This window comes from Psilocybe cubensis, chromosome 11, assembly GCF_017499595.1.
Source record: "Psilocybe cubensis strain MGC-MH-2018 chromosome 11, whole genome shotgun sequence".
NCBI classification, from domain to species: domain Eukaryota; kingdom Fungi; phylum Basidiomycota; class Agaricomycetes; order Agaricales; family Agrocybaceae; genus Psilocybe; species Psilocybe cubensis.
In genome coordinates this window covers 1,883,482-1,910,787 of record NC_063009.1, presented here as the reverse complement: position 1 = coordinate 1,910,787, position 27,306 = coordinate 1,883,482, and the positions used below count along the sequence as shown (strand labels likewise).

The 27,306-nt window shown below is 46.1% G+C and overlaps 8 protein-coding genes across 8 annotated transcripts; 3 read left to right on the top strand and 5 right to left on the bottom strand.

The window, feature by feature from the left end:
- Positions 1-508: 508 nt before the first annotated feature.
- JR316_0011704 (Cytochrome P450 monooxygenase COX2) lies at positions 509-2,897 on the bottom strand (the record flags this gene model as incomplete). Its single annotated transcript, XM_047897349.1, has 11 exons — positions 509-555; positions 865-1,025; positions 1,061-1,189; positions 1,248-1,329; positions 1,394-1,583; positions 1,648-1,661; positions 1,722-1,845; positions 1,905-2,169; positions 2,226-2,414; positions 2,477-2,609; positions 2,660-2,897. 11 exons carry the CDS (start codon positions 2,895-2,897, stop codon positions 509-511), a joined length of 1,572 nt encoding a protein of 523 aa, XP_047743758.1.
- A 1,201-nt stretch (positions 2,898-4,098) lies between these two features.
- On the bottom strand, positions 4,099-7,945 carry JR316_0011703 (uncharacterized protein; the record flags this gene model as incomplete). Its single annotated transcript, XM_047897348.1, is given in 11 exon segments — positions 4,099-4,354; positions 4,406-5,007; positions 5,065-5,078; positions 5,113-5,314; positions 5,369-5,812; positions 5,865-5,970; positions 6,031-6,197; positions 6,251-6,491; positions 6,549-6,781; positions 6,839-7,045; positions 7,064-7,945. 11 exon segments carry the CDS (start codon positions 7,943-7,945, stop codon positions 4,099-4,101), a joined length of 3,354 nt encoding a protein of 1,117 aa, XP_047743757.1.
- A 633-nt stretch (positions 7,946-8,578) lies between these two features.
- JR316_0011702 (Pyruvate dehydrogenase E1 component subunit alpha, mitochondrial) lies at positions 8,579-9,426 on the top strand (the record flags this gene model as incomplete). Its single annotated transcript, XM_047897347.1, has 5 exons — positions 8,579-8,758; positions 8,816-8,823; positions 8,864-8,945; positions 9,027-9,148; positions 9,201-9,426. 5 exons carry the CDS (start codon positions 8,579-8,581, stop codon positions 9,424-9,426), a joined length of 618 nt encoding a protein of 205 aa, XP_047743756.1.
- Positions 9,427-10,184: 758 nt separating this feature from the next.
- JR316_0011701 (uncharacterized protein) lies at positions 10,185-11,054 on the bottom strand (the record flags this gene model as incomplete). The annotated part of the gene is made up of 3 exons (XM_047897346.1): positions 10,185-10,459; positions 10,536-10,887; positions 10,950-11,054. The coding sequence occupies 3 exons, from the start codon at positions 11,052-11,054 to the stop codon at positions 10,185-10,187; spliced, it is 732 nt and encodes a 243-aa protein (XP_047743755.1).
- A 458-nt stretch (positions 11,055-11,512) lies between these two features.
- JR316_0011700 (uncharacterized protein) lies at positions 11,513-13,276 on the top strand (the record flags this gene model as incomplete). Its single annotated transcript, XM_047897345.1, has 8 exons — positions 11,513-11,567; positions 11,633-11,897; positions 11,943-12,086; positions 12,115-12,450; positions 12,504-12,651; positions 12,703-12,891; positions 12,944-13,104; positions 13,156-13,276. The coding sequence occupies 8 exons, from the start codon at positions 11,513-11,515 to the stop codon at positions 13,274-13,276; spliced, it is 1,419 nt and encodes a 472-aa protein (XP_047743754.1).
- Positions 13,277-23,970: 10,694 nt separating this feature from the next.
- On the bottom strand, positions 23,971-24,499 carry JR316_0011699 (uncharacterized protein; the record flags this gene model as incomplete). The annotated part of the gene is made up of 3 exons (XM_047897344.1): positions 23,971-24,093; positions 24,149-24,376; positions 24,446-24,499. The coding sequence occupies 3 exons, from the start codon at positions 24,497-24,499 to the stop codon at positions 23,971-23,973; spliced, it is 405 nt and encodes a 134-aa protein (XP_047743753.1).
- A 580-nt stretch (positions 24,500-25,079) lies between these two features.
- Positions 25,080-25,773, top strand: JR316_0011698 (uncharacterized protein; the record flags this gene model as incomplete). The annotated part of the gene is made up of 3 exons (XM_047897343.1): positions 25,080-25,159; positions 25,223-25,282; positions 25,344-25,773. 3 exons carry the CDS (start codon positions 25,080-25,082, stop codon positions 25,771-25,773), a joined length of 570 nt encoding a protein of 189 aa, XP_047743752.1.
- A 350-nt stretch (positions 25,774-26,123) lies between these two features.
- On the bottom strand, positions 26,124-27,193 carry JR316_0011697 (uncharacterized protein; the record flags this gene model as incomplete). The annotated part of the gene is made up of 5 exons (XM_047897342.1): positions 26,124-26,349; positions 26,407-26,650; positions 26,704-26,802; positions 26,856-27,005; positions 27,061-27,193. 5 exons carry the CDS (start codon positions 27,191-27,193, stop codon positions 26,124-26,126), a joined length of 852 nt encoding a protein of 283 aa, XP_047743751.1.
- Positions 27,194-27,306: the final 113 nt, after the last annotated feature.

The following is a 27,306-nucleotide window of genomic DNA, read 5'->3' as shown; positions in this document are numbered from 1 at the left end:
ATGATGTCACTGTACTATAACTTGCTGTCGAGGCCTTTCCGAGTAAAAATGCCTGATGACACGAATTGATGTCATATAACGACTCAGCTAAAGGGGACCGGGTACATGGCACCACGATGATTGCAACAAGAGAGCAGCATCGATTCTTGACTCGGAACGAGGGCTTCACTGTATCCTAATCCTGTGTTTCCCGGAATCAGACTAGTAGTGCTCATGCGTCGAATTGACATACTATGGTATGCTAAATGCTTTCAGTTCAACTGAATAAGGATGTTGCCTCTATGATATGAACTACCTGGAAAAAAACAAAATCACGATGCTAATTTAGCGAATCTTTGGCCTTTTAGCTCTTGTAAAATATGGGATTCCGGACCTCGTTATCCTGCATAGTTCCGATCTAATATGATCATTGAATTAACGACTTATTGACGTCGGTCACTGGATCTACGTGAATTACACAACACATCCACTGGGTTTCAATTTATCATGGATTAGGAAGTATATCAGATCACGTCCAATCTTTGTCTTGGACAGGTACAAGCCACGTCAGGTAGTCTAAAAATGTCATAATAGGAAGAACATAAGGTTATCAGTACTCCTTCGTGACACAAGCATACGCATCCCTTAACAAAAGAAGTCTGCTTAAAGAGATCCTGATAGTTGCTGCTGAGGATATCGTAGCCTTTGGTGTACCTAGATATCTTTATCCAATCTAGTGGTTCATTTCAATTCCTTCTCGAATCAAGGCCGCGGCTGCAGGACTTCTAGGCGTGATGATACATTTAAAGGGAACCGGATATCTGAGGTGTAGCGTGATTAAGCTGAGCGAATTACGTGAAGGTACAATCACTCACGAAAGCATACCACTAGTGAATTCTGGTTTGAGCTGTACGGGGTTTCCGGATTCATCGACGGGTGGTTTAATATCGAACACCGACAGAATGGATGAAAACAGACAGTAGAGTCCGCTATCGTTCATGTGCCTTCCAGGGCACATGCTACCGAAGGTGAGATTAACCCATAATCTGTTGTTGTCATCATTAAAAAAATATCTCCTCACCGTCGTCCGAAACCAAAGGCGGCGGCTTCGGGGCCCCTTACATTAGGGTTAAGCTGCCCATCCTTTAAATATCTGTCAGGGTTATATGTGTAGGGATCCTGAAATTCTTCCGGATCATGCAAAATGGTCCTGTGATACGTATTTATCATTAGGATATATGACCGAGTTGTAGTAGACGGAGACATACCATCCGTTCCCCATTACAATAGTACCACGGGGAATGAAATACCCATCGTACTCATCGTCTTCCGAGGACACATGAGCAACGGCTGTATAGTTGTTGTATAAATTATACAATTTCCATATGAAAAAGCATAGCAGTGGGTACAGTACCTAGCGGCGCAACTTGATTCCAACGCAAGCTCTCTTTAATCATAGCATTTATGTAGGGCAGAGAAGGTCGGTCGTTAAAATCCGGGAGACGTTTACCACCAAGAACTGAGTCTAGCTGAGCCTGGGCTTTCTTCTGAGCTTCAGGGTACAGTGCCATTGCCATAAAGAAAGCCTGAACGGTCGATATGGTCTATAAGGCGCGAATGGACTTTTTGCTCAGGAAAAATAATAAACTCAGGCGTTGGGTGACTTACGGTATCCGCCCCACCTGACGTATCATCAGGATTTCCATGAAACATTCGATCAAAAATGATGGACGAAGACATACCAACATATGACACAGCTGCAACATCTTCAGCAAGTTTGCGTTCCTCTGCGTATTTTGGATCGCTCTTGTCAGGCAGCTTTTCGATCAATTTAGTAGCCACACAGGGCACGGCTGTTCCATTTTCCTGCCCACCAGAATGTCATTCAGTGAATCAAAGCTTCCAGATGGAGTGATGTTTCCAACCATCTGTTGTTCAACGTATTTAAACGGTATCCGGGCAAGGTCTTGATTCGCTTGTCTCCAATGGGCAGCCTTTTTCTTGAAACCAGCGCCAGGGAACCACGAAGGAACATACTTCAGAGCGGGGACCATATCAACCAAAAATGAGCCAGGAATACCCGCTGCCGCTGCCCCTTTCTGGGACTCATGCCCAGTCGCCAGATATGGATCACCAGATTCCTTCACTGTGATACCATACGCCACACTCATGATCGTAGCACCAAAAGTGCTGAAGAACGGAATAAAATTCTTGAACCCTGCAAGCCAAAATTTGACTTTACATACTGTGTAATGTGGTCCAAAAAACGCTCAGGCGATATAAGAAGTCGGTGCAGGAACGATCGGGCAGAACGCAATTGTATCGGTCGGTAGTTGACGATAGCTTCTGGATTGAAGTGGTCCTTGAACGATCTTCTGTGTCGTCTCCACCATTGCCCATAGGGTAGCATGCCGAAGTTGAAATCAGATTCCATGCTATTTGAAAGGGAATCAGTTAAGAAACAACAGATTTTATAGTAAAACATTGTGTGTTTTACAGTTCGATAAGCATAGGCAACCAAAGTCTGTCGGAATATTTTGAAGACCTCTTTTCGAGCAAGTCGCCTGTCCTTTTCAAGGAGCCTAGAACAAGAAAGGGTTGTCCAAGAGCCTCAAAGTAAACCATGTCGCCTATAAGTGAAATGTTACTGTAGCGCTGGGAGAGTTTTGTAAATCATTACCATATTTCTTAAACCATTGGTCATACACAATCCATGACCGTTCAGTTGGCATTTCAAAAACACTACCAATCAAAGGGTAGCCTTTGGGACCCGGAGGAGATGGGAGTCTCTTTGGGTTGCGATTAAGCCATTTCCACGGCAACTTCTTGACCACGAGAGTATACGCGAGTGCCCCGATTACGGTCGCGTATACGGGGTACGTTGCAACCAGTGTCGTCAATTCAGTAATGATGGTCATGGTGGGGTGACTTTTTCATGTAGTGAATATTAAGGGTTTTTATAGGATTTATCAGACCGCTTCTTCGGTGGTGATACGTGAGGTGCTAAAATAAGACTAGGAAATTAGAAGTAATAATATACCTGAGTGCGCATACGTGAACATTGCTCCGTAAAACGAAACACTCAGAGTACGTACCATAATCCCACAAAAACTACAGCCGCGCGATAAGGTGGGAGAAATAGATTGAAATAGAGAACTCCTATTCTGCGTCTGTTCGAGTTACTGTTCAAAGTAGCATTTCATCTTTTTTTTTTTTTACAAAAGTTTAAGAAATGTTAGAAATAGTTATACCTCATTAATTGATTTTCCATCTGGTTGGCCTCGTAAAATGCCCGTTCATCGAATGTGATACGTTTTCGTATTGAGCTAGGTGGGACTCGTTGAGGACATGATCTTCAATCAATCAAAATAACCGCTTATAAGATTGCATGACCATTCGGGCACCGATAGCATCAGGGTAAACGATATCGATAAGGTGGAGTGCTCCGCTGGATGTAATCTATCTTCTAACTCGTCGGATCGGCTGACGGCAGCCGCTAGAAGATGTTTCTCTCCTCATTAGCCATTATTGTCCATTTCAGCATTTTACAGTGTCTATAAATACCGCTGTTGTTGAAAAAATGCACGGGTGGGCATCTACCACTCCTTACTAACATGCGAGTGACATCAGGGATTCTGGGAAAATACGACAGCAAATACATTACCTGTAGCGTATTGCCATAATTATTTGGGCGTTATGATGCCATATCTGGTGAAAATCTCACTGATTTCAAATTATCAGTGATGATCATACAGACAGTGTGTTATAATGTGATGAAATGCTGACCGCCACATTATCATTGGAATATCATGATGATATTGTCATTATATCCACCACATCATTCAGCTGCCAGAATTATAACAATCTGGTCATGTCTTGTCATCTATACTGCATAACTGTAAAGTAGGAATCATTATTATGTTTAAACGGCCGCTTAGAGGTAATAATGGTAACAAATTATAAGCATCGACACCTGAGCTTTTATGATGTCATACCGGAGCCATGTTCAAAGGCGAGTCGAAGGATTGCGTCATAGAAGCTCGGTCAACTCTGAACTCAACGTACTACTCATTTGAGATGTAACGATTGTGCAAAATACACGCATGAAATTATCCCAGGCTACAGGTCATCGTATCCGTTATCTCCTTCACTCAGATCAGTATCTGATTCCGAATTTTCACCCCCACTCTCCGACTCGTCACTTGAATTGGTGTCCACTTCAACCATGCTATCAAATTCTCCCATCCCAGAGCAATCTTCCATTGTCTCATCATCGTCATCATTGTCATGGTCGTCAATATCAGCAGCACCGGTGCGGTTTGTGTGTCCAACTCCAGTCCCGAAATGACGAGAAAGCATGTCACGGTCAACAAAACTGCAATCATATCTTCAATATAATGCATGGAAATCAGAAACCTTTACTTACATTCCGATATAGTAGTTGCACCAATCATCAGTTTCGCCAATGCATCGTGCTTCTGTTGGAGTGGTGATGGTAAGCAAATTGTTTGTTCGACCATCAACAAAGGATGGCAAAAGGTGACAGCCCCGAATAACAAGAGACGGGTCCAAAAATCCATATGCCATTTCGTCACAATCTGGCACAAATCCAACTTTGGGCAATTTGGCCTGTTTGCGGCCAAACTTGTAACCTGGCTCTATGCCCAGCCAGCGAACCCACAAAAACTCCATCCGTTGGGGGGCAAGATCAGTTGATAATGGGCCAATATGCTGGACCTGGGCGTGAAACACTCCCATTACTGAGGCATACCAGAATGGATGAGTACCAGGCTCCGTCTCGGGTGAGTGAAGCATTATAAATGGTTGGTTCCGTGAGACTGTGTCGTATGAGCGTTGCATGTCGTATGTAGTAAAGTTGACGCGCAGTGTGTTGACACGATACATAGTATTGTTGACGATACGCACTGTATACCGATCTTCATTTGTAAACATTTCATCAGTGTCGCCATCGAATTTCTGTCCTAACAGGCGGGCTAGCAAATGATTTTGCAGTTTTGGTAGGAAGTTCTAAGAACAAATATGATTGTCAAACAGCTAGTGGTATTAAAAACCCAATTATCGTACCACTTTAGCAGGATCTTTGTCCGCAATAAATGAAAAAAATTGGGACACGTTGATTCTGGGATTTAGAGATGTAGTGAGTTTTGTTGTCTTGAGCAGCTGCGTCAGCTTCATTCTTCTCAGATTTGATCTGACTAGCATCAACCGATTGTAAAGCATTCATACGGTTATACTTCTTTGAAATTTGCTTGTTTGCATCCTTTTTGTTGGTCAGGCGGTAGAAAGACTTGATGAGACGATGAGCCAGTTCTCCCTGCCATAATTTTCTAGTCAGTAATGATTATAGATGTCTGAAATTGAAGCATACTAATTGTGTTGAATATGAATCAGTTGTACCAAAGCGACGAATATATTCCACGTAATCGCCTAAGAAGTGCCACTTGATAGTAAAAAGGTTCAATTTGATGGGTTTACGAGTTGGCTTGGGCACTATGGTAGGTATTGATACCTCAGATGAGCTTGGTAGTACTGCTGCGGTAGAAGCATGGGCTGATTTTCTCCCTTCACGCCTAGTACGTGCTTCAATCTCTCGCGGCAGTTCATGAGTGTCATAATGGCTGCAGGTAAGGTCACGAAAGCCTCGCATCAGTTTTCCCAACTCTGTGGTAACTTTTTCCAATTCTGTTAAAGTGCCTTCTGTATGAATGCGCATCTTTGCCAAGCCATGCCACTCAGCTGTTCGATAGAGAAGTTTTCTGAGGCGATAGTCATCTGCTTCTGGAAGTAGCCCTTCAAAGACTGGAACAGCGCACTGCACTTTTGTCAGTTCTACCTCAATTTATATATAAAATGAATGATATTACCTGGAGAAGATCCTCAAAATCACGTCCGGCAAGTTTCTTCATTTCTGACGAATTGTTTGAAAAGTTTCGTATGGTACCTTGACCAAATGTTGAGAGCAGACGATATCTATAAAAGGAGAACATACCCGTCAGTTTACATTGAAAATGCCCATTCTGTAGCAGATACCTTTTGTCCAGCTCACTGACTAGATCATCGGACCCCTTTGAGGCAGCATACAAAATACGTATAAGGTGCGTAAACAATGACTTCCAGACTCCGAGTTCAAACTCGTGAAGAATGTCAGGTGCTAGCATTGGTGACGGATCTAGATTGAGCCTCTCAACAAATGCATTCTGTAGGTTTCTGATGTTAAAATATGATTGTGCACAGAAAGACGGTTGTATACCTGGGTTGGTACACCCGAAAATTCCTGAAGCCGATCTTCAACCTGCTGACTCTTTATTCCGTATCCCTGTCGATATATAAGATCACGAGCAGCTTTGACCTTTTCTACCATAAATGTTCGCAGCTGCTTGACTCGAGTTTGAAGATCTCGATAGAGACCCATTAAATCAAGTTTTGACCGGTGTACCATGCAACGAGGACAAGGAAACATTCCTTTGTCTCTAATAGTTGCTAAAAGCACTCTAGAAATTGGCCCTGTTCAGTGCACTTTAGAGTATTATCAAGTTAACTGCACATACTTTTCAGGATAGTCTGCTGAATATGTAAAAATGCGTGGATATATGCGTCGCATGATCCCATCAATGCAGCGGATAACCATGCCATATTTATATGCATAAACAAATTCGTCATCGAGGAGATGACACCAGATACTATGCATAAGCTCACGGCGACTGTGAGTGAGAATTTGGCTTTTTTGGGTTTTCCATTTGGTGTTATGCTCAGCGGCAAAGTCCTTAAATGAATCTGGAAGCTAATTGCCTAATATATGAGCAAATAGTCAAAGAGATATCAGAATGCAAACACGTACTGAAGGGATATATGCAAGGTGCTGCAATGCTCCTGACCCAGGAACGGCCCGAACATATTTGCTAATGTTTCCGAGCATCAGGTAGATAGGCCATGCTTTTGCGTTTCCAAAATTTGTAAAATGTGTTGCATCTGATAGCGGCATAACAGCGGCAACAACCCTCTCCAGTTGGCAGTCTTCCTGACCCGGTGGCAGGAGCCCATGTTTCTGAATATAGTCATGTACCTCAAGAAATGCATCAGAGTTATAAACCTCTGAAAACAACCGTTCTTCACGATTCGAGGCGGACTGCTGCTTTAAAACAAAAGGAGAGTAGTGGACAAGATGTCCAAGGGGGCCAGTAAAGAATTCCGAAATAATAAATGTGATAGACCGATGAAGTAGACCAGGAATTGTGTATGACACCGGCGGCCTGCTAACTGTGCCCGATGGAACCAAAATGTCGACAGAGCTTTCTGTAAATTGACTTCGCAAGGCGGAACCTGCTATGGCCTGATCCAACTTTGCATTCTGGTTTCGGGCCTCAAAGTCAATGAGGTCTTTTGGATTAAAATCGTCTGCCAGCAAGACATCATGAACCAGTTCATTTATTTGCTCATGAGACTTGGTTGTTTGACCGTTATTTGCCCAGGTCATTAACCGACGGACTGTAGGTGCTAGACCTTCCATATATGAGTGAAATGTGTCCTGAACGGTATGTAGCAGGAGCATAATTGGTGGCTGTTTGGCGAGATCGGATGGTCGAATACAGAAATCAGGATCACGGGTAGGACGTCGAGGATAGTGTCTCCACACTCTAAAAGTGTCCATAGGAGTGTCATAACGGTCCAGAACATGAAGTATCACACATCGAGGTACTGGCTGAGGATTGTGTGGGGCAGCAGGTGGTGGTGCAATTGGTATGGGCTCCATATTTTGCATAGGTTTCCTATTAGCAAGTCGCCGAGACCTTCTTTGTTGTGGATTGGGGGACTCAAGACCCAGATCTAATGATTCATCTCCATATCCAGAAAATGGTGCTTCATCCTCGTTTGTTTGATACGATTCGGAGTGGCAATGGGCGCGTGTGCGTGTGGTGCGAAGATGCGGACACGATTTCATGTGCATTGTAAGGCCAACTTGGCGTGACAACGATTTACGGCAACCAGGGGCTGGACATATGAACTGGGCCATAAGATCAAGGCTTTACTGTGCAGCAAGAGTAGAATAAGTAGCAATAAAGCAGCAAGGCAGGAAAATTAGGCATAAACGACTCGACGCGCGCGCACATTCAAGTCATGTGACATGTCACTTGCGCAACTTGCGCCAGTTCCATGTTTGTTCTCTTCATACTGCACAGATCTACATGGCCACCGTGCCCTTCTTACCCCTCAGCTTCCCTGAAAAACCATGGATCATCCCTGGGCTGGGGATTTCAGGGAGACTGAGGGGACAACAAGGGTTCTGCTGCCATGGATTCTGCTCCATCACACCCTTCTCATCACCCTAGAACGACACCTCCGAGTCAGACATTACACTGTGCTTTAGTTTAGCAGCAGCCGTTGTGGTAGTGAGTATCAGTCCAATACACCCATCGTGACACGTCTCTCATCGTCATTCTCTGTTCCAGGATTTCACCCGCATCTACTCATCTCTTGCGTGCACATCTTGTGTGGCATCCCGTTCAGCAATTGGCCTTGAACACGGAATCACCAAAGATGACTGTGTCATCACCACCTACCGCTGCCACCCTAGGCCAGCATGTCGCTTGGAAAGGGTGGTTTGATGCACATCTTTATCCCTTCTATTGTCGGTGCTCAAGTACCCAATGGTGCTGGTGTCAGCTTCGCCCAGAAGTACATGGGCGAGAAGACCTGCACTTTCGCTCTGTATGATGATGGGGCCAGCAACCGGGGACAGGTGTTTGAAGCCTACAACATGGTGCGTTCATTAATTGCGCATATATTCCTGTTTCCTTAATACATTGCATCTCTATAGGCCAAATTGTGGAACTTGCCCACTGTCTTTGTATGTGAAAACAACAAGTACGGGTATGGGTACCTCTGCCGCCCGCTCGTCCTCCAACACCGAGTACTTTAAGCGCGGTGACAAAATCCCTGGTCTCCAGGTAGGTTTACCGTTCCGTGGTTCTTGCTTCTCCCGTATGTGTTCATTGCACTGATGCTCATTTGTTCATCTGTTGTAATAGGTTAACAGAATGGATATTCTCGCCACCAAGCATGCTGTTGAGTATGCCAGGAAGTGGACTGTCGACAACCAGAATGGTCCTCTTCTCCTTGAATTCGTGACATACCGCTATGGAGGACACTCGTGCGTTTACCAAATTACCTCATGTAAACTGCTTTCTGACCCAACTCCACAGCATGTTCGACCCAGGAACCACCTACCGTACCCGTGAGGAAGTCCAGCGTATGCGTTCTACCCAGGACCCCATCTGTAGTCTCCAGAAATACATCGAAGAGTGGGGTGTTGCAAACGAGCAGGAGCTTAAGCAGCTTGACAGGAAGGCCAAGGCTGAGGTCGACGCCACCGTCGAGGAGGCCAAGGCCAGCCCTGAACCATTGCTCACGTTTGCCGTCTTACATTGAAGAGGGGGGTGTTGCGAACGGAACCGTCGCTCGCGTTTGCCGTCTAGGATGACCTTTTGGTTGGGGTCTTCGGATAGTTCGTATCGGATAGTTGGTATGTTGCATACCCATCTCGCCTCGCCTTCCATCCATCCCTAGCCCTGCACACCTGCACCCCACTCCTCCTCGCCATGCACACCACTCATAGGCCAAGGCCAGCCCTGAACCATTGCTCGTGTTTGCTATCTTACATCGAAGAGGTTGACGCCACCGTCGAGGAGGCCAAGGCCAGCCCTGAACCAGCCCTGAACCGTCACTCGCGTTTGCCGTCTAGGATGACCTTTTGGTTGGGGTCTTCGGATAGTTTGTATCGGCTCGCCATGCACACCACCCATTGCACCGCCAAACCCACTCAGTTCGTCATCAACCCCCGTGCCACCTCCATTCATACTCACTCACCTACAAAAACGTCCCTCACTGGCATCGCAATCTCGAGCGCGTCTGCAAGAGCATTCCCATTGTGTTTTGCGGAAAAAGGGTTGACTCGGGTGCTGGCGTGTGTGCGGATGTGGGAGCTGCAATTACGACATAGTTTCGGAGTCGACAAGTATTGACAACCATAACGCCTTATCGATGCAGACAGGCCGTCAAGGCAGATACAACATTTCTGCTGCTGCTTCGGCTCAGGCTCAACCGACTTAGTAGGAAGGAGAAATAACACGCTTTGGTTTGTACAAGCTTTTTGTTTGCTACAGTATGTACTGACCAGCCCATTTTATCTACAGGTATGATTCCCTCAAGTAGCGTCTATGGCGCTTGCGCAAGTCATTCAAGACACCTTCCAATGTAGCAATCTCAGCCGCTATTTTTCGAGCTTTACGCGCCGCTTTGCCCGCATTGCATCGTGGAGTCCCAAGGCGTAATGGCGCGGGTGGTTCAGGGAAGTCGACGGGTGTGAAATGATAAATCGGTATGATTTTTGGTCTCTGATTATTGTGATCTGACTTGTTTTCAGTTTCGCTAGCTTGTGCTGGGTCCATGGAGCATGCAGAAGCTAGAAGTTGACACATATCAGTGATCAATGAATCGGTATGTAACGAAACAAATCTATAACTTGCCAGTATTGATACAATTTGCAGCCATCTCTTGCTCCACAGCTTCGCGAATTTCCTGAGATAACTGTGCCATGTGTTCTTGAGTATCGAGGCCAAACAGATTGGCCATGTGACGTTCCATTGACTCTTCCGACCAATCGACAGTTAGCTGACTTTCCTCCTCGACAACTCTCTCAATAGATCTGTTGATCTCATCTTCCTCCTCAACGGCTCTCTCAACAGCTCCGTTTGAATGGTCTTCAAAGATAACAATTCCGTCATCACTATCCAAAGTATTGCTAGTTATTGAGCAATCAGCAACTACAGCTGGCCCCATCTCGCTGTGAATGTCAAAGTCATCTCCTACAGAAGCAGGTGGTATGTGCAACTGTATACACTCATTAAAGTAAGTAAAGTTTTTCCTTTTTACACAAATTTTAAAATGCTTACCTCGCATTCTTCAACTTGGGAGCTTTCAATAACCTCGTCACGTATTGTTCGAGTTCGAGAAGAAAGAATGACTGGATAGACATTGGTGGAGATTCCCCGGGGCATGCCTGCCTCTGTGGGTTATGTGTGGTTTTGTGTAGTAGATATTCGTGCAATTGCGATGTTAGAATGGAATTACGATGCTAGAATGTAGATTTAAAGGAGAAATTTATCCAAGCTTGGCTACGTCTTCAAATGGTGTAATTTTCAGCCATCAATTTTGTTCCCACAGTGTGGATCTCAGACGATTGTCACACTACAGATTGTTGATTCATTACTACCACCTTGCCACCTCATCTATTTCTTTATTCTCCTCCTTTATGTCTCTTTCTATGGCTTTATCCACGTTGGCACAGAGGTTTTTGAGCCCAGAAACACACTGCAGTAAGTGGCGTAGAAAATTTCCATAGAATGTTAATCATTTCCCACCTTCCGCACCCAAGGCCAAGCCTATGGCTACTCCTGTTTCTATCGGTTTAAAACCAATACAAAATTTTATCTTTCATCATCCTATCCTGTATAGCATGGACCGTCGATATGGGGGAGGACATCGAGGAAGAGACCCACTTGATGATTACGGTATGCAATGGCTTGCACTGTGTTCTTATCTATTCTCTCTTTAATGTTTTTGTGTTACTTGACAGGTGGAGCACCAGGATCAACGCCAATCCGTGGGCCGCATGGGTCTCGAGAACATCATGACCCTTATAGCCACTCTCCACTACCACCAAGCTTTCCGACATCGTATTCAGGCCAGCCACCATCATCTGGCTCATCATCTAGTCAACAGTCACAGGAATCACCCACTCGCTTGCAACTGAGGGCTGAAGTGTCTAGTCTTAAAAGATTAAATGAGGATCTGACGGCCAAGCTTGGAGCAAAAAGGCATCGTCCATGGGCTGCGTTGCAGTAAGTATTGTCATTGTATATTTTAAAACTCCTGCTAATGTTTAGGGATGATTCGGATGGCCATGCGGAAGGACGTTGCCTTCGAAAGGCTGTTTCATTGTTTGATAGTATTGAAACTCTTCATCTTGCCCAGGATGTGCATCATTTGGACCCGGAGACACTCAGCATGACTGCTAGCCAGATTACCAAGTACGTGCTCTTCTTTTTTGCTTTACAGCCGCTACATTGACTTTGTTTTTAGCCACATTCGTAACTTTCAAAGCTTCAAACTACTGCTCAGTTACGTTCCAACTCTGCGCCCAATTCTCAGCCCTACGTTTGACTGGCGAGTCAAGTCTGACAATTTAGCCTTTCTTCGTAATGTTGAAAAAAAGGGAAATGCTGCACGATCCGACAATGTACGCCGTATGAAGGAAGAAGTCGCTACATTTCTGAACCAAATGTACAACCCAAGCCAGCATTTTTTCACAAAGAGCAGGGATCAGCGAGGCCTTCAAAACACAATCACTGGCCGGTTGCTTTGTCCTATTATGCATGACTGGTCAAACGAAATGTATGTTGTAATTTATCAAAGTATCACCCTTCTGATCTCTATTCATTTTTTAGTGTTAGGGCCAAGGTGTGTGCTGGTGATGTAGACTTGAAACCGCGTCTCCGAAAAACATGTTTCTTGGGTGCATTGTATCCTCGAAATCATTGTTTAGATGGCCATTCCCTCGACTATCTGTTTTTGAGAAGTACACTCTTAGTCAAGGTACGTTGCATACCATCCTTAATATAACAGAATTTAATGTATCGTTCAAAGACTTACTGTGCCCTATTCACTGGCCCGGCATCAGCGGAAGCCTTTCATCCCGATGATACAGTGGGTGTTGGTGCCATGCGTCTGGCCAATTTTCGTCGGTCTCGGAAGGCAACAAAAAGGTCTGTTGCGGCTATTATCGGGTTGGATGGACGTGTAACCCCTCGCACAATTGCATATGCTGCGGTCATTGTGAGTTTTTATCACTTCTTTATTGTTTATAATTACTCAATTATTATTCTAGTTGATATTTAATCTTACCGACGCAACTCAATGGCAAGATGAATATTATTACATCAACTTTAGTCGTCTCTACAACTTTGTTGTGGATTATTTTGAAGATACACGCCAGCATTCAGAGGAGCACAAAAAGCACATCACAGAACTCTTGAAATGGTGGAACGAGTGAGTTTAATATCTTTAATTCTGAGAATTTTGTTGATCTGTTATATGCAGTATGGTATTCCCTAATGGACCGGTCACAACTGAAGTTGGAGAAGATTCAGATGATGAAGATTCTCCCTTTTCCATGCTTCGTGAGTCGCGTGCGGTGCATGCGGGGGAAGGGAGTGCGTAAGCTATGTAGATTGTTTTTGGATTACAGAAATATAAATTGTTTGCACGTGAATTATTCAATTACCCTTAAGAACGCGTGTAAGAATGTGGTATAACGATCACAGCAAATCAGAAATGTAGCAAGTAGATGTACCAGATATCATTATGACAACGAGTCCATAATGTAGGTGTAATCCAATGGAATTGTGCATATAGATTACAACAGATGATCGTTTTGTTGTAATACCGACCCGAGGCGATAAAGTCTTGGCAGACCGGCTCTACATGACATTGGCTATATCATCACATTACAACCCTCATGGTATACTATCATCCGTGGTATAATACTTACACCACTTCCAGCCGCAACGATAGCATATTATACAAATTATATCACATCATATTGTACGATAAGATTTTCCCTAAATCTCTGATGGAACCAAAACTAGACATATGATACATTCGTTGAGAAAGTCAGGGGACATTAAGGAAGGGATCGCTTACTTCTTTGAGACACTGCCTAGATTCTGCTCCTCATGCTCTATGTGCATGCTATAATGAAGATAATGAGGTCCTTTCCCGACCCATGTCAACGTCTCGCTTGTCTCCTCAAAAAACAAATATCCCATGCTATGGCCCCCGCAACATGGTAACAGTTATGGTCCGGGAAGCGTCAATCCAGCGATCCGCGTCATCATCTTCAATAATCGACAGCTGAATGAATGTGCCTTCATCAACAAGTCAAGGATAATGGAATGTAATAGCTTACTGCCGTCGAGTACTACTTCTTTTCGATGGTTGACGTATGCCTTCATATTCCCTCACATAATACTGGCCAAAGTACTGATACCCTATCCCCATCAAAGCACAGAAAACCTATCCGAAATTCCAGCGCAAGGAAACGAAATTGTGGCATGGCAAACAGAAGTGCAGTGGCATCCTGTTGGAGGGACGCGTGAGTCGAAGCGTGCCCTCACGAAAAGCGCAGGACGCTTGGCGTCCAGTAACGCGCATCGCAGGCGCCTATAACGCCTGCCATAAAAAGCAGTTCGATCAACCGACTGCATCCAATGTTTGTTTATATTTTTGTTCTCCCAAATTTTCCAGTATTTCTACACCGTACAAACAAAACCCCTCCCTCAGTCGATTCCATCATCGTACTGAGGTGAGGACTATTATCCTACACCCTTATTACTTCACACAGTATGCTCACGATTAGATAGTACATTACTTTCTTCTGTCTAACAGGTAGCATACACTACAACGGAGTCGATTCCATCATCGTACTGAGTACATTACTTTCTTCTGTCTAACAGGTTATGAGCCCCGTAGCCTAAGACTTTGCTCAGTACTACAAGAGTCCACTCAAACCCGAACCAAAGAAAATTTTTCGCTGATAGCGACACCGACTGTTCGTCCCCACTTGACGATTACAGACCCGACCAAGAACTGTTCGTCCATAACTGACGATTACAGCCCCGATCGATCCCACTGAAACAGACAACCCCAACAGACTCTAAACCCATCATGTCCTCGTCAGCCGCACCCTTCATACTCCCAGACTCCGAACAATATGACGGCTCCAACTGGATTGCCTTCAAAGCAAAAATCCGAGCTGTAGCAAACCAACGCGGCACCCTGGGCTACCTCGACGGCACCATCCCAAAACCAAGCCCGCCAGACCCCAAGCAGCCGCCCCAGCCGCCCACCGCCTACTGGGGCTCGGAATACCCATCACTCGACGAGTGGAAACAACGAGACGGATGGACCCAAGGTCTGATCACCTTAAACGTCAAAAACGCGATTGGTCTTGGTGTCAAACTGGACGGTACGGCCGCCGAAACCTACAAATCCATTGCCAGTATCAAAGATGCGAAGACCGACCTTGGATGCATTACCGCGGAGAATGCCCTGAACGACATCAAATACAAGGAAGGGGCCAACATGGAAGAACACATCAGCAAGCTCAGGACAGCGTGGAACTACGCAAACTCACAGGGCGCTGAAATCAAAGATGCTAAGTTCCGCATGATTGTCATGCGATCCATGCCTGCATCATGGCTCCCCTTCCTGGGCTCCCTCCATGGAGAGACGGACTCTTCGGATGTCATAGCACGTTTGATAGCACACGCACAATTCATTACGTCCATGCAACCTGCAACCCCGCCTGTAGCGCAAGCTCTGTCAACCCGTGCCCAAGTCAAGCACCCCCATCTGAAGTGCGCCAACCCAAAGTGCGGACGCATTGGACATACTGCCGACAAGTGCTTCCGAGAAGGAGGTGGGATGGAGGGCCAGTACCCGGACTGGTGGAGGGGGAACAGGAGTGGGAAGGACAACAACAAGCAAAACACAAGTACCACCACACCTGTCCAAAAACCCATAGCCGCAAGCGCCATCGCATCAATTTCCGACCCTGCAAAATACTATGCCTTTTCCACCCGGCACCAAGGAGACCTCCCACAACAATCCGACGCAGACTGCAACCTTGTCACGTATGCCGACTCTGCAGCAAGTGCACACTTCTTCCCCCGTAGGGAAGACTTCTCCGACTACACCCCGATACAATGCTCCAACGAGTCGGGTGCAACGGCCACTGGCGAAGAGTTCTTCATTGCTGGTATTGGATCAGTATCTAAATGGATCGTATACAATGGGAAACTTGCCAACATAATATTTCGCGACGCCCTGCACACCCCAAATCTACAACACAACCTCGTCTCCATCGGAAAATTCCTGCGCCAGGGATACCAGGTTGTCTTTGCAAACAACCGCGCCACGTTTATCACGCCAGAAGGGAACGCCGTCATGGAGTCAGACGAGATGGGGAATGAGGACATGTTCAGGCTGACCTTCTCACATACCGTCTGCCCCAAGGCACTATCCGCACGATCCCTCACCAGACCCGTGGACCTCGCCCAATGGCACAGGCGGCTTGGCCATGTTGCTGAAGACACCATCCGTACCATGGCATCAAAGGAGATCGTGAAGGGGCTTGACATTGAACACGGAAAGTGCGATGGACGTTGCGAAGACTGCATATTTGGTAAACAAACCCGTCGACCATTTGACGCTATGGTGGAACCGGAAACAGAGGTCAACAAACGTGCCGAGATGGACTTATGGGGACCAGCTACTGTGCGAACACCTGGAGGAAAGGAATATATGCTGCAGGCGGCTGACTGTGGGTCAGAGTACCGTGAGGGGTTCTTCCTGGAGAACAAGACCATGGAGACAACCGTTGAATGCCTTGCCACATACCACAAACGTGGTGAGCGCGTGACGGGGCGAAAACTGGTCTATGTCCGCACTGACAATGGGACGGAGTTCAAGAACTCGGAGTGGGAATCATATACATCCGAGCATGGCATAACCCACGAATTCATCCCCGCATATTCATCTGCTGCCAACGGTATGGTTGAACGCGGACACCGCACCATCCTTGACAGGGTCCGAACCATGTTACACGACGCGAAGCTTCCTGGGACGTATTGGGGGGAGGCTGCGGCCACAGCTATCTACCTTATTAACATGCAGCCAACATCCCGCCACCCCGACACTACCCCATTCGAACTTTGGTTTGGCATCAAGCCGGATGTATCCCACTTACGCCCATTTGGGTGTGTGGCGTACGCCAAGATCCCCGATGCCATCAACAATGGGAAACTGGCGCCGAGGTCGGTAAAGTGTATCATGGTTGGATATGCTGGAATAGGTGAATATCGTCTACTGGAACGCGACAGCGGGCGCATATTTGTTTCGCGGGATGTAGTATTTGAGGAGGGCACACCACATCGTACGACTGACCAGGAGCCACCAGAGGAAGAGGTGGACACCTCCTTTGACAGCAGCACCAACCGCGATCAGGCTATTATTAGCACTCGCCTCCCCGCGGACGACGACAACCCCGGAACCCCCAACAAGGATGCCTCGCAACCCACTTCCCCTCCACCGACTAGCTCAGACTCCAAGGCTCCAACGGCGGATGGCACGGTTACTGCGACTGCTGGGTCATCTAATGTTGCCCTAGAGGCTGAAGAGCACGACAACCGCGAGAAGACCTCCCGTCCACGCATCAAATATCCACCCGCCTCCCGTTCATCTGCTCGCCTGAACCCAAAACCTCCCGGTGATGACACCAACGATGCGGGACACCTGGCGCTGTCCACTGCCACTATAGGCGACGGCAATAATGACCTGTGGACGCCGCTTTCCTTCAAGGAGGCCGCTACACGCCTTGACCTGTGGGGTGAGCCAATGGACAAAGAGATGGAGATGATGGCTCGGATGAAAGTATGGCGACTGGTGGAACGCCCCAAGGGTGCAAGGATCATGCGCGCTGGCTGGAAATACACCGTCAAACTCACCAGCGATGGCAACCTTGCTAAGAGAAAGGCAAGACTGGTTGCCCTTGGCCATACACTCATCCCCGGCGTACATTTCAATGAAGTTCGAGCCGCGTCCGTCAGATACGAGTCAGTGAGAACAATTCTGGTGGCCGGAACAACCACGAGGATGTTTTTCTGGCAGGCTGACTATGCCAGCGCCTATCTCAATGCACCAAACCAGATCCCAATCCTAATGGAACAACCAGACGGCTACAAAGTCTCCTCTCTCCGTGGGTACAAGCGATGCAGCGAGACTGTCTCTGTCCCTAACCCAAATGGTCCCGTCTACGAACTAGTGGCATATGTCCCCAATGGAGGAGAGGTGCACAAGATTGTGGACAATGCCACCTACTCTGCCGACAACGAATCGGAGGAGCTTGATCTTGTTGCACTACTCGACAAAAGCCTCTACGGAGTGGGAGATAGCGGCCGCAATTGGTTTGACACCCTCAACAAGTCCATGTCTAGCATGGGATACTACCAATCACGGGCAGATCAATCTGTAAGAGCAAGGGTAGTGGACGGCGAACACACTATTACATGCACCTACACAGACGACGTCACCGGACTCAGCACCACCAAGGAGGGATATCAGGAAGCGGTGAAGGAACTGGGAAAGGATTTCGAGCTAAAGGATCTGGGCAAACTACGAAGCGTCATCGGGCTAGACATTGCAAGGGACGAGAACACCGGTACAGTCACTATATCTCAAGAAGGATTCATTGACAGAATGCTCTCCCGATTTGGTTTTGCTGACTGCTCCCCCAAGTACACCCCGCTCCCTCAAGGACTAGACCTCAGACGCAACCAAGGCCCCTCCACGGAAGACGAGCACCATTTCATGAAGGACAAGCCATACCGCGAGGTTCTGGGCTCTGTCATGTACCTACAGATGGCGTCCAGGCCTGACCTATCGTACGCTGTCGCCTGTCTCTCTCGTTTCTCGTCCAACCCGGGCCCTGAACACTGGAAAGCACTCACCCACGTCCTGCACTATCTAAAGGCCACCCGCCACTTCCGGCTCACTTATGGTGGGCCCGAACACTCGTCATACGTGCCCATTGCCTACGTTGACGCCGACTACGCCGCGGACAAGGAGAAGCGGAGATCCATCTCGGGATATGTCGTTATGCAGGGCGGCGGTCCCACTTCATGGAGTGCTCGGTATCAGCATACGGTAGCCACGTCAACGACCGAAGCGGAGTATGTAGCGCAATCCCGAGGCACTCAGCACCTCATGTGGAGGCGTAGCAGTCGTTCTTATATATCAACCTCCAGAAGACCTTGCGCATACCTCATATATGAGCCACGGCAATGCATTCCCCATCAATAATTATCCAACGCCTTTATGATAGATACATTAGAACTTTATCCATAGTATTCCCCAAACTGCTGAGCCATTATTCAATACCCACGCTGTCATTCATACCCCTTCGTAATCCATAACTAGTATGTCATCCATGGGCCTCAACATCCATTGCCCTTCTGATTATCCATCACGCTGGACATCCGCGCAGTGCACCCGCCTATCGATATGTACGTTCATTATCCATTGCCCTTGTCATCCGTTGCCCATATGATTATCCATCAGCCTGATCTCCCTTGACATCCATTTCCCTTCCGATTATCCATCACACTTGACACCCGCGCAGTGCAGGCGCCTATCGATATGTACGTTCATTATTCATTGCCCTTGTCATCCGTTGCCCATATAATTATCCATCAGCCTGATCTCCCTCAACATCCATTGCCCTTCTGATTATCCATCACGCTTGACACCCGCGCAGTGCAGGTGCCTATCAATATGTACGTTCATTATTGATATCCCTCGACATCCATTGCCTTTCTGATTATCCATCAGGCTTGACACCCGCACAGTGCAGGCGCCTATCGATATCTATGTTCATTATTCATCATCCTCGACATCAACTGCCTTTCTTATTATCCATCGCCCTCCACCATTGCACAGGCTGCCCCTCATCCATTCCCACATTCATTATTGATCGCCCTCGACATCCATTTCTCTGATTATCCATCAGGCTTGACACCCGCGTAGTGCAGGCGCCTATCGATATGTGCGTTCATTATTCATCACCCTCAACATCCATTTCTCTTCTCATTATCCATCGCGCTCATTTATTGCCCTAATCATTCATTGCCCCTCTACTTATCCATCACTCTTGACACCCGTGCAGTGCGCAGTCTCCATCCATACCAACGTTGATTATTGAATGCCCTTGTCATCCATGGCCTCCCGTTAATCCATCCCGCTTGTCACCCGTGAAGATCAGGCACTTATTAATTTGGTTCCCCGTAACATTTCCCATCATTCACTGTCATTGATACCTTTCCTTACTGTCCATCAATGTTTGAAGTCTATCCATTTCCTTGTAAAATATCCATCAACCACTCTGAGCTAATAATCCATATCAGTATGAGTTATACATCCTCTTGTTTCCGCTTCTAGTCTCCTTGGAAATGACGTTTCTGTTCAAAGCTTCCTTGTCTCTTTTGTGTATACACTTAGCTCGCAGGTTCTTTCAACTTACAACATGAAACGCCGAGTGAATCGCAAGAAAAAGGTTTATTATGACGAATATATCTCTCCTGATGAACGAGACGCGAAAACAGCATCGTTTGGCGACATTCACACTGAATACCATGGACGCACGCACCATACCATACGGATGCCGCTGCCGCAAGGAATTCAGCCTATGCTTCCCACACCCCCTCCTCTAGGCTCTGTGGAATCGCCTACTCCTCGACTTGATTGGGTGCTGAGCGAAGAATCTCCGTATAGGATTTTTGATGGTGATCTTGAGTTGGAAGAAATGGCAGAATGCGAATTGGAGGCATTGGGGCTAAAGAATTATCTCAAGCCAAACTTGAAGACTGGAGATAAGGTTCAAGCTGATCCTGAAGAAGAGGTTCCACAGAAAAAACGAAAAACACAATCGGTACGTACAGTTTCCTGCTCTAATAGATGTGTGTTTCAGCACCTACCACTCACATATTCGATTAGACACATCCCATCCACTTCTGGACTCCGCATATTGACACCTACGTTGAAGAGTTTCTCCGGCTGGAGGGTATTGGTGGGCAGGCAAATCTCCAGAAATGCTCTGAAATTGGGTGTATTTCGGACCTCGAAGCAGGCGCGTTTCGCTGCAAAGACTGTTGGAGCGGATCTCTGTTGTGTCTCGCTTGTGTTCTCCGGTCTCATTCGGTCAACCCATTTCATAGAATCGAGGCGAGTGGGGTTGGCTATGATGATACTGAATTATTGACAAATTTGCAGGTCTGGACTGGACATTACTTTCGCAGGACCAGCCTCAAGAAACTTGGAATGCGAGTGCAGCTGGGACATGATGACTGTCCTATACCAATGGTAGCTTTCAACGACGAATTTGTGGTCATTGCGCGTACAGGAATCCATGAAATTGCCTTAGACTACTGCGGGTGCCCTTCTGCACCATCCAAGCCCATCCAACTTCTTCGCGCCCGCTTATTTCCTTCTACAGTAGGCGATCCCAAAACAGCGGCTACATTTGATGTGCTGGAACACTTTCAGCTCCTTTCATTTAACTCGAAGGTCTCGGGATACGAGTATTACTCTACATTATCACGGTTGACAGACAACACCGGCACAAAGGCACCACCAGTGAGCTCTTCCATTTCTTCTATTATCCTGCTATCTTTAATATTCAATATGTAGGACAGATATCCTGTCTTCTTGAGGATCATACGTGAGTGGCGTCATGTACGTCTCCTCAAACGGATGGGTCGAGGTCACTCTGAGACCGGTGTTAATGGGACTAAAGAGGGTGAATGTGCTGTTCTATGTCCTGCATGTCCCCACCCGGGCATCAATCTACCCGACAATTGGAAGGAGAGGCCAGAATCAGAACAGTACGTACCAATTTTTACTCGTTGGTGTTGTCCACTGGCAATTGGGTCTGATTGTCACGTCCAAAAATAGATGGCTTTATTCTCTTTTTATAGCTATTGATGCCAACTTTCGTTTGAAGCGAATGAACGTATCTACAGATGAGCGAGACCCTGGGCTTAATCATGGATATGCCTATATGGTTGAGAGTTGCAAATTCAAAAACTACTTGGCAAACTACGATGGTCAAGTTGCAGATGAAAAGAGCTCATGCAATAACCACGATGCTATCAAATCGGCTAACTCACGAGGTGGACATGGGACAGCAGCAAGTGGACTTGGTACAGCCGAATGTAGTCGACACGACATGAAGCGACCCGTGGCAGTAGGAGACTTACAAAAGGGTGAAAGGTAAGGTCTTCAGTCACATGCTTGCATGTCAACATGACTCACATGATGCCGTAGATACGTTAATATGGATTATTTCTTCTTATCAACAATCGCAGCCACACTTTTACTCCGTCTTGTTGTCTCCTACGACATTGCCTGCCAATGGTGGATCAATCTCATGAAAAGGTGCCAATTATATCCTAAGAATGTGCTCTCCGATCCATCAAATCTCTCCATTGTCTACCTCGTACCAAAATTCCACCTTGCTGCTCATATTCAGAAATGCCAAACGTCTTTCTCTTTCAACTATACTCCGGGAGTTGGGCGCACAGATGGGGAGGCACCAGAGAGAGGATGGGCAACGGCAAACGGTATAGCCAGCAGCACAAAGGAAATGGGGCCAGGGTCTCGGAACGACACATTGGATGACCATTTTGGAGATTATAACTGGCGAAAAATTATCACGATTGGTACGTCGTAATATTCTGCAATCTATGCACATATATTGACAAGCACTTTAGTTGAAACATTTTTACGGAAAGCGAAGGAAGCTATTCAAGAGCGACAAGAACAGGTCGAGGCGTTCATTGAGTTTGACGCTGCATTGCCAGAAGAATCGACGTCGGAATGGACCCAGATGTGTTTGACATGGGAAAAGGACTCCAGTCAACCGAATCCCTATGTGATTCCGAAGAATAGTACGTGTATTTTTCTGATTCTTGTTCTATTGTTTATGGTGCATTGCTAGGTTCTGTCAAGGAATCCGATGTTCGTCTTCAATTAGCTCGTGAGGACTCAGATGCATTAAAACGCGGAGAGATGACTACTTTACATGAGGAAGTAACTCCGAGTGTCTTGATATCACAGGGCTTACAGCTTGAGGAATCACAGTACGTCGTTTATAGGCTATTTTTTACATGGTTACAAACAAGACTAGAGCACGACTTGCGCTTGACATCTCCAAACTTGGAGCCCATTCTACGAACATCCAACAGACTAAAATTCTCGAACGATCAAACTCATTAAAACGACGCATTGATGCTTGGATAAATATACAGCACCTTTATATGCCTGCAGTTGCAGCTCTGCGTGCGCGCGAAAACTTGCAGGCTGAGACACCAGTAGCGGTACAGGATATCAAGCTATATTTGCCTTCCTACAACACAGAAACCATCCGATTTTCATCCCACATATTGCTAAAATGCGAATCGCAGTACCGATATGCCCAGGCTGAAGATTGCCTCAACAACCTCCGTGCTTTCTTACTCCTTCGCTCACATATGCTAAACTCAAAAAAGCGACACTCACGAGGACAGCGTATGCAGACAAGAAGCTTGACGTTGCTCGCAGCTGTTGAAGAAAAGATTAAATTTGCAACAGCGCGATACAATGTTGCGTATCAAGCTCTTGATTTGCTTTCAACGCCAACGGTATACTACACGTGGCGTGATATCCTTCGTCCACTGCTGGACACTGATGTTAGAGGACTGAGCTCTATGGACGACTCTGGAAGTGAAGGCCGCAAGAAACTGTCCTGGATATGGAAGGTACACGGTATGGGCGAAGACGCCGAAAAGTGTACACAGGCAGGTGTGTTGTCTTTACCTTACCTAATTGAATGCAAACAAATGCTAGTGTCCAGCTCTTCGTATCGAATGGTGCAAAGCCCGTGCACGCGCACATCGCTGGCAAGAGGAGTGTGTATTATTAGCAGAGGAGATGCGCCGTGTTATTGCTTTTTTTGCTTGGCAAGCCGCTCAGTGGGATTCTCGTGCACAGGATATCATCGACTCGACGGATGTACCTAACCGAGATGCACAAGCTATCAATTCTGGTAAGATTGCTTATGCAAAGAAACAGGCAGATATACGACGTGATATAGGTGACCGTTGTGCGAAACAATGGGATGGTGTAACAGAGAAGTTGACGACCATGTCAGAAGGCCGTAATGCATACAAAATGGTTGAGTGTCACTAGAGTATAATTTGTGCAAATTTAAAATCTGGACCACTATGTAGTAGGTACATTAAGCCGAACAAAACAGTGGCTAGATCAGACAGAGGGTAGCTTGTCAGGATGGAGCTCGTGCATTTTGGCAGCAATAAAGTCCCTCCACAACGTATCTCCTTCCACAATCCCAAAGGCACCGAGGAGTAACAGCCTTGTTCTGATTTTCTGTAACATATAGACGTTAGTTAGCGGCATACAAAAATATAAACACAACTTTCACCTTCATAATATTCTTTTGTCTGTGACGTGCAAAATCAATGTCTGCCGTATTCAACGGATCCTCCGGCCAAATTCTAAACCAAAGTTGGCTGATTTCGTGAAGAAACTCTTCCTTTTCTCCCTTAGACTTGGCCTGGCGATAATATGGGCCAGCATCGGCGAGAAATTTGTCTTGTTTGGACTTCGTATCCAATGTAACTGGTCTAATGCCGGGCTCTATTGTGACTGCCTACAAATTTGAACGACAATTTAGTAAAAATGATCACATTTTATAACAATCAGGCTCAAGTCTACTCACCGATGGACCTTTGAAATTATCTGTACGACGGCGTCTTTGCTTAACCTTGGCCATTGGTTGTGAGTTGCTGATAAACGCGATAGTGGTGTCTATGGGCAGGTCAAAGGTGATGCAGATGAGTTTTGTGGCGTTCATCCCAACTTATAAGCAGCGAGTCAGCAAAAATAATTGATCAATAACAGGCAAGGAAATGGACAACGAGGACAAGAGTGTTGCAAACAACTCATGGATAACAATTGAATGAATGGATGACGGTAAAGTAAGTCCCAATCAATAAAGGACTAGTAAATGGATAATGAAGCTGAAGGTTGACATTAGGGTGCTGCCAGCCATTGATAGCCAACGAACAAATGGATGACGGTAAGGTCTTCTATTATTATTTTACATTTTCAATCCCAGTCTAGACATAGCCTGAAAACTTATCTTGCAGAGTTCAAAAACCATAGAACATCGGCACAGATGGTTGTAAAGCTCTGGATGACGAGAGTTGAGTGTAGATTAATTCAATGTTTCAATTGGTACCCTTTGGAGGGGGGGTTTACCTGGTAGTTAAAAAAGTCAGACGAAGCCCTGAAATGGCGTGTAAGTAATGCAAAGTTTCTAATAAATCGCTACCTGGCTTTCACCTTTACCAATGGGACGACAGCGCAAGTATTTTTCTGAAGCTGAGAAACTTGCCGCAAATAGGCAGAAGAGCAAGAAATATTATGAGAAGTAGCATTCAGTTGTTTTCCTCCCATAAATCTGGTTACAAACATGTTTTATAATGTTTTTTAGATGCAAGGATAGCATAAACCGACGTCGCAGAAGAAAATATGCTCGCATCCAACAAAAAAGGTATTCCTGCTGATTATGAATGTGCATAATCTCTATAGATTGAATTAATCTTCATTTCTAGAATTGAAACGGCACGTAAAGCACAGGCTGTTGAACAAGAGCCTGTCTCCAAGTCAAAGCCACCGGCGGCCACTTGGTTGGACGAAGTTCTTCGAGTCTACCGGCGCTTCAACACCTTTATCAAATCGGATCCTATTGCACATACTGAGGCAATCTGCCTCCAGTTTATCAGCAATCAAGACATGCACGAATTATCGGAATCGGTTGACAAGATAGAGCACTTTCTTGGGCCAATTTCCCGATATAAAAACCATATATATATGTGTTCAGGAGTTGGCCCAGAGTGGAATAAGACAGTCGCTCTTGCAAAACTGCTAGAGAAGACACAATCTTGGTTGCAAGAGATTGAATTGACTGCAATGGAAGACCTTGAATTCGTTGAACGCAACTACAATGCTAAATCCTTTGAATTTCAAAAGGTTTCGCAATAGGGTTATTACTTCTATTGGACTTTTAATATAGTACAAACATCATTGTATATCGTTCGACATTGAAGCTACGGTGCATGGGGGTACATGGCATAATATAATGACTCTACAAAAGAGACATTCAATAATATTTTATTTGATTATTGAAGATTTCATTCACACGGATATGGAGAGCAGCACAAGTTCAAGATATATTCGGAAACACAGACAAGAAATCAAAATGAGATGTACAAGAGATACAAGTGGTGCTACTAAAAGTGCGGGGAAACTTTTCATACGCGGTGACAAATGGTGCTGTCTACACGATATTGAACGGAAAAGGAAAAACCCCGAGGGTGGAGTAAGTCTACTCATTAATCCGAGCTACTAGAGGCCTCGCTGGAGGAGCCAGAGGTGCCATTGGGGGCATTTGGGGACAAGGAAGAGACAATAGCTCCAGGCGCAGCAATAGGATTACCAAGTATGCGAACCTTTCCGGCAGTCAAAGCAGCTTGGAACGCCCTCTCACCCTCCTCGCGACTATTATAACGACAATGGCAAGCATGAGATATGCCAGAAACAAGGCTCTGAGCATCTTTCCTGTTAAATATGTGTTAAATTGAGCAAAATGCAATCTCAAAAGAATGTGGAACATACCAATGGTCAAAGACCCCCACATCTGTACCACAAAACACAACGTAGACTGGCTTTTCAGATGGGCGAATAGGGTTATACGTGTTGCAGGACATGCACACAAAGCCTTTGGGCATGACAGTGTCGGAGGCAGACTGGGACTTTGGAGGAAGTAGGGCAGGATCAGTGACGGTGGCCTGTGGTTCAACAGACGAAGGAGGGGGAGCCACAGTTGATGATAACTCTTCAAGAATGACAGGTGGGACGGCTAAAATTAATTAGATTGTGCTGAGCATGATAGTATGAACAGTGTTCACTTACTCAACGGCCCATTGGTAAGCCTAAAGAAAAGATTAATAGCCTGACGACGAGCAGATGAAATAACCATCTGTTCAATCTCTTGGACCAAGGGATCACGGCCTACAGTCCAATTAAATAAAACATTAGGTTAAAGGGAGTCGAAGATGACTTACTATCAGAAGGAGGAGGGGGTGCAGCAGTAGCGCGATTACCCTTGACATGAATGCCCATGATTTGGAGAATCAAGATAAGCTCCCCCATGGCAAGGTTTTCCAACCCTGAAGCATGATCAACGCCATCGGGTGTACGAACAACTTCTAATCCTGATTAAATGTAAACAAGTTGAAATTAACATGAAACTCAAAAATGGGCACGTACCAGCATTGTTTAGTGCAAGAAGGAGATTGATAACGTCGCCAACACGGGTAGACATTATACGGCTTGCAGGGGCGGTAGAGGGAGGGACGGTAGAATTAGGGAGAGTTGGGGGAGGTGTACTTTGTTGAGCCATTTTGTGAGAGGTTTTTTTTGCGAGTAGGGAGTTAAGGATAAGATTGCGGCAGATAGGAGCATCTTTATATGCAGAGTCCAAAGAAGCATCAGCAACTGTACAGTTACACGGTA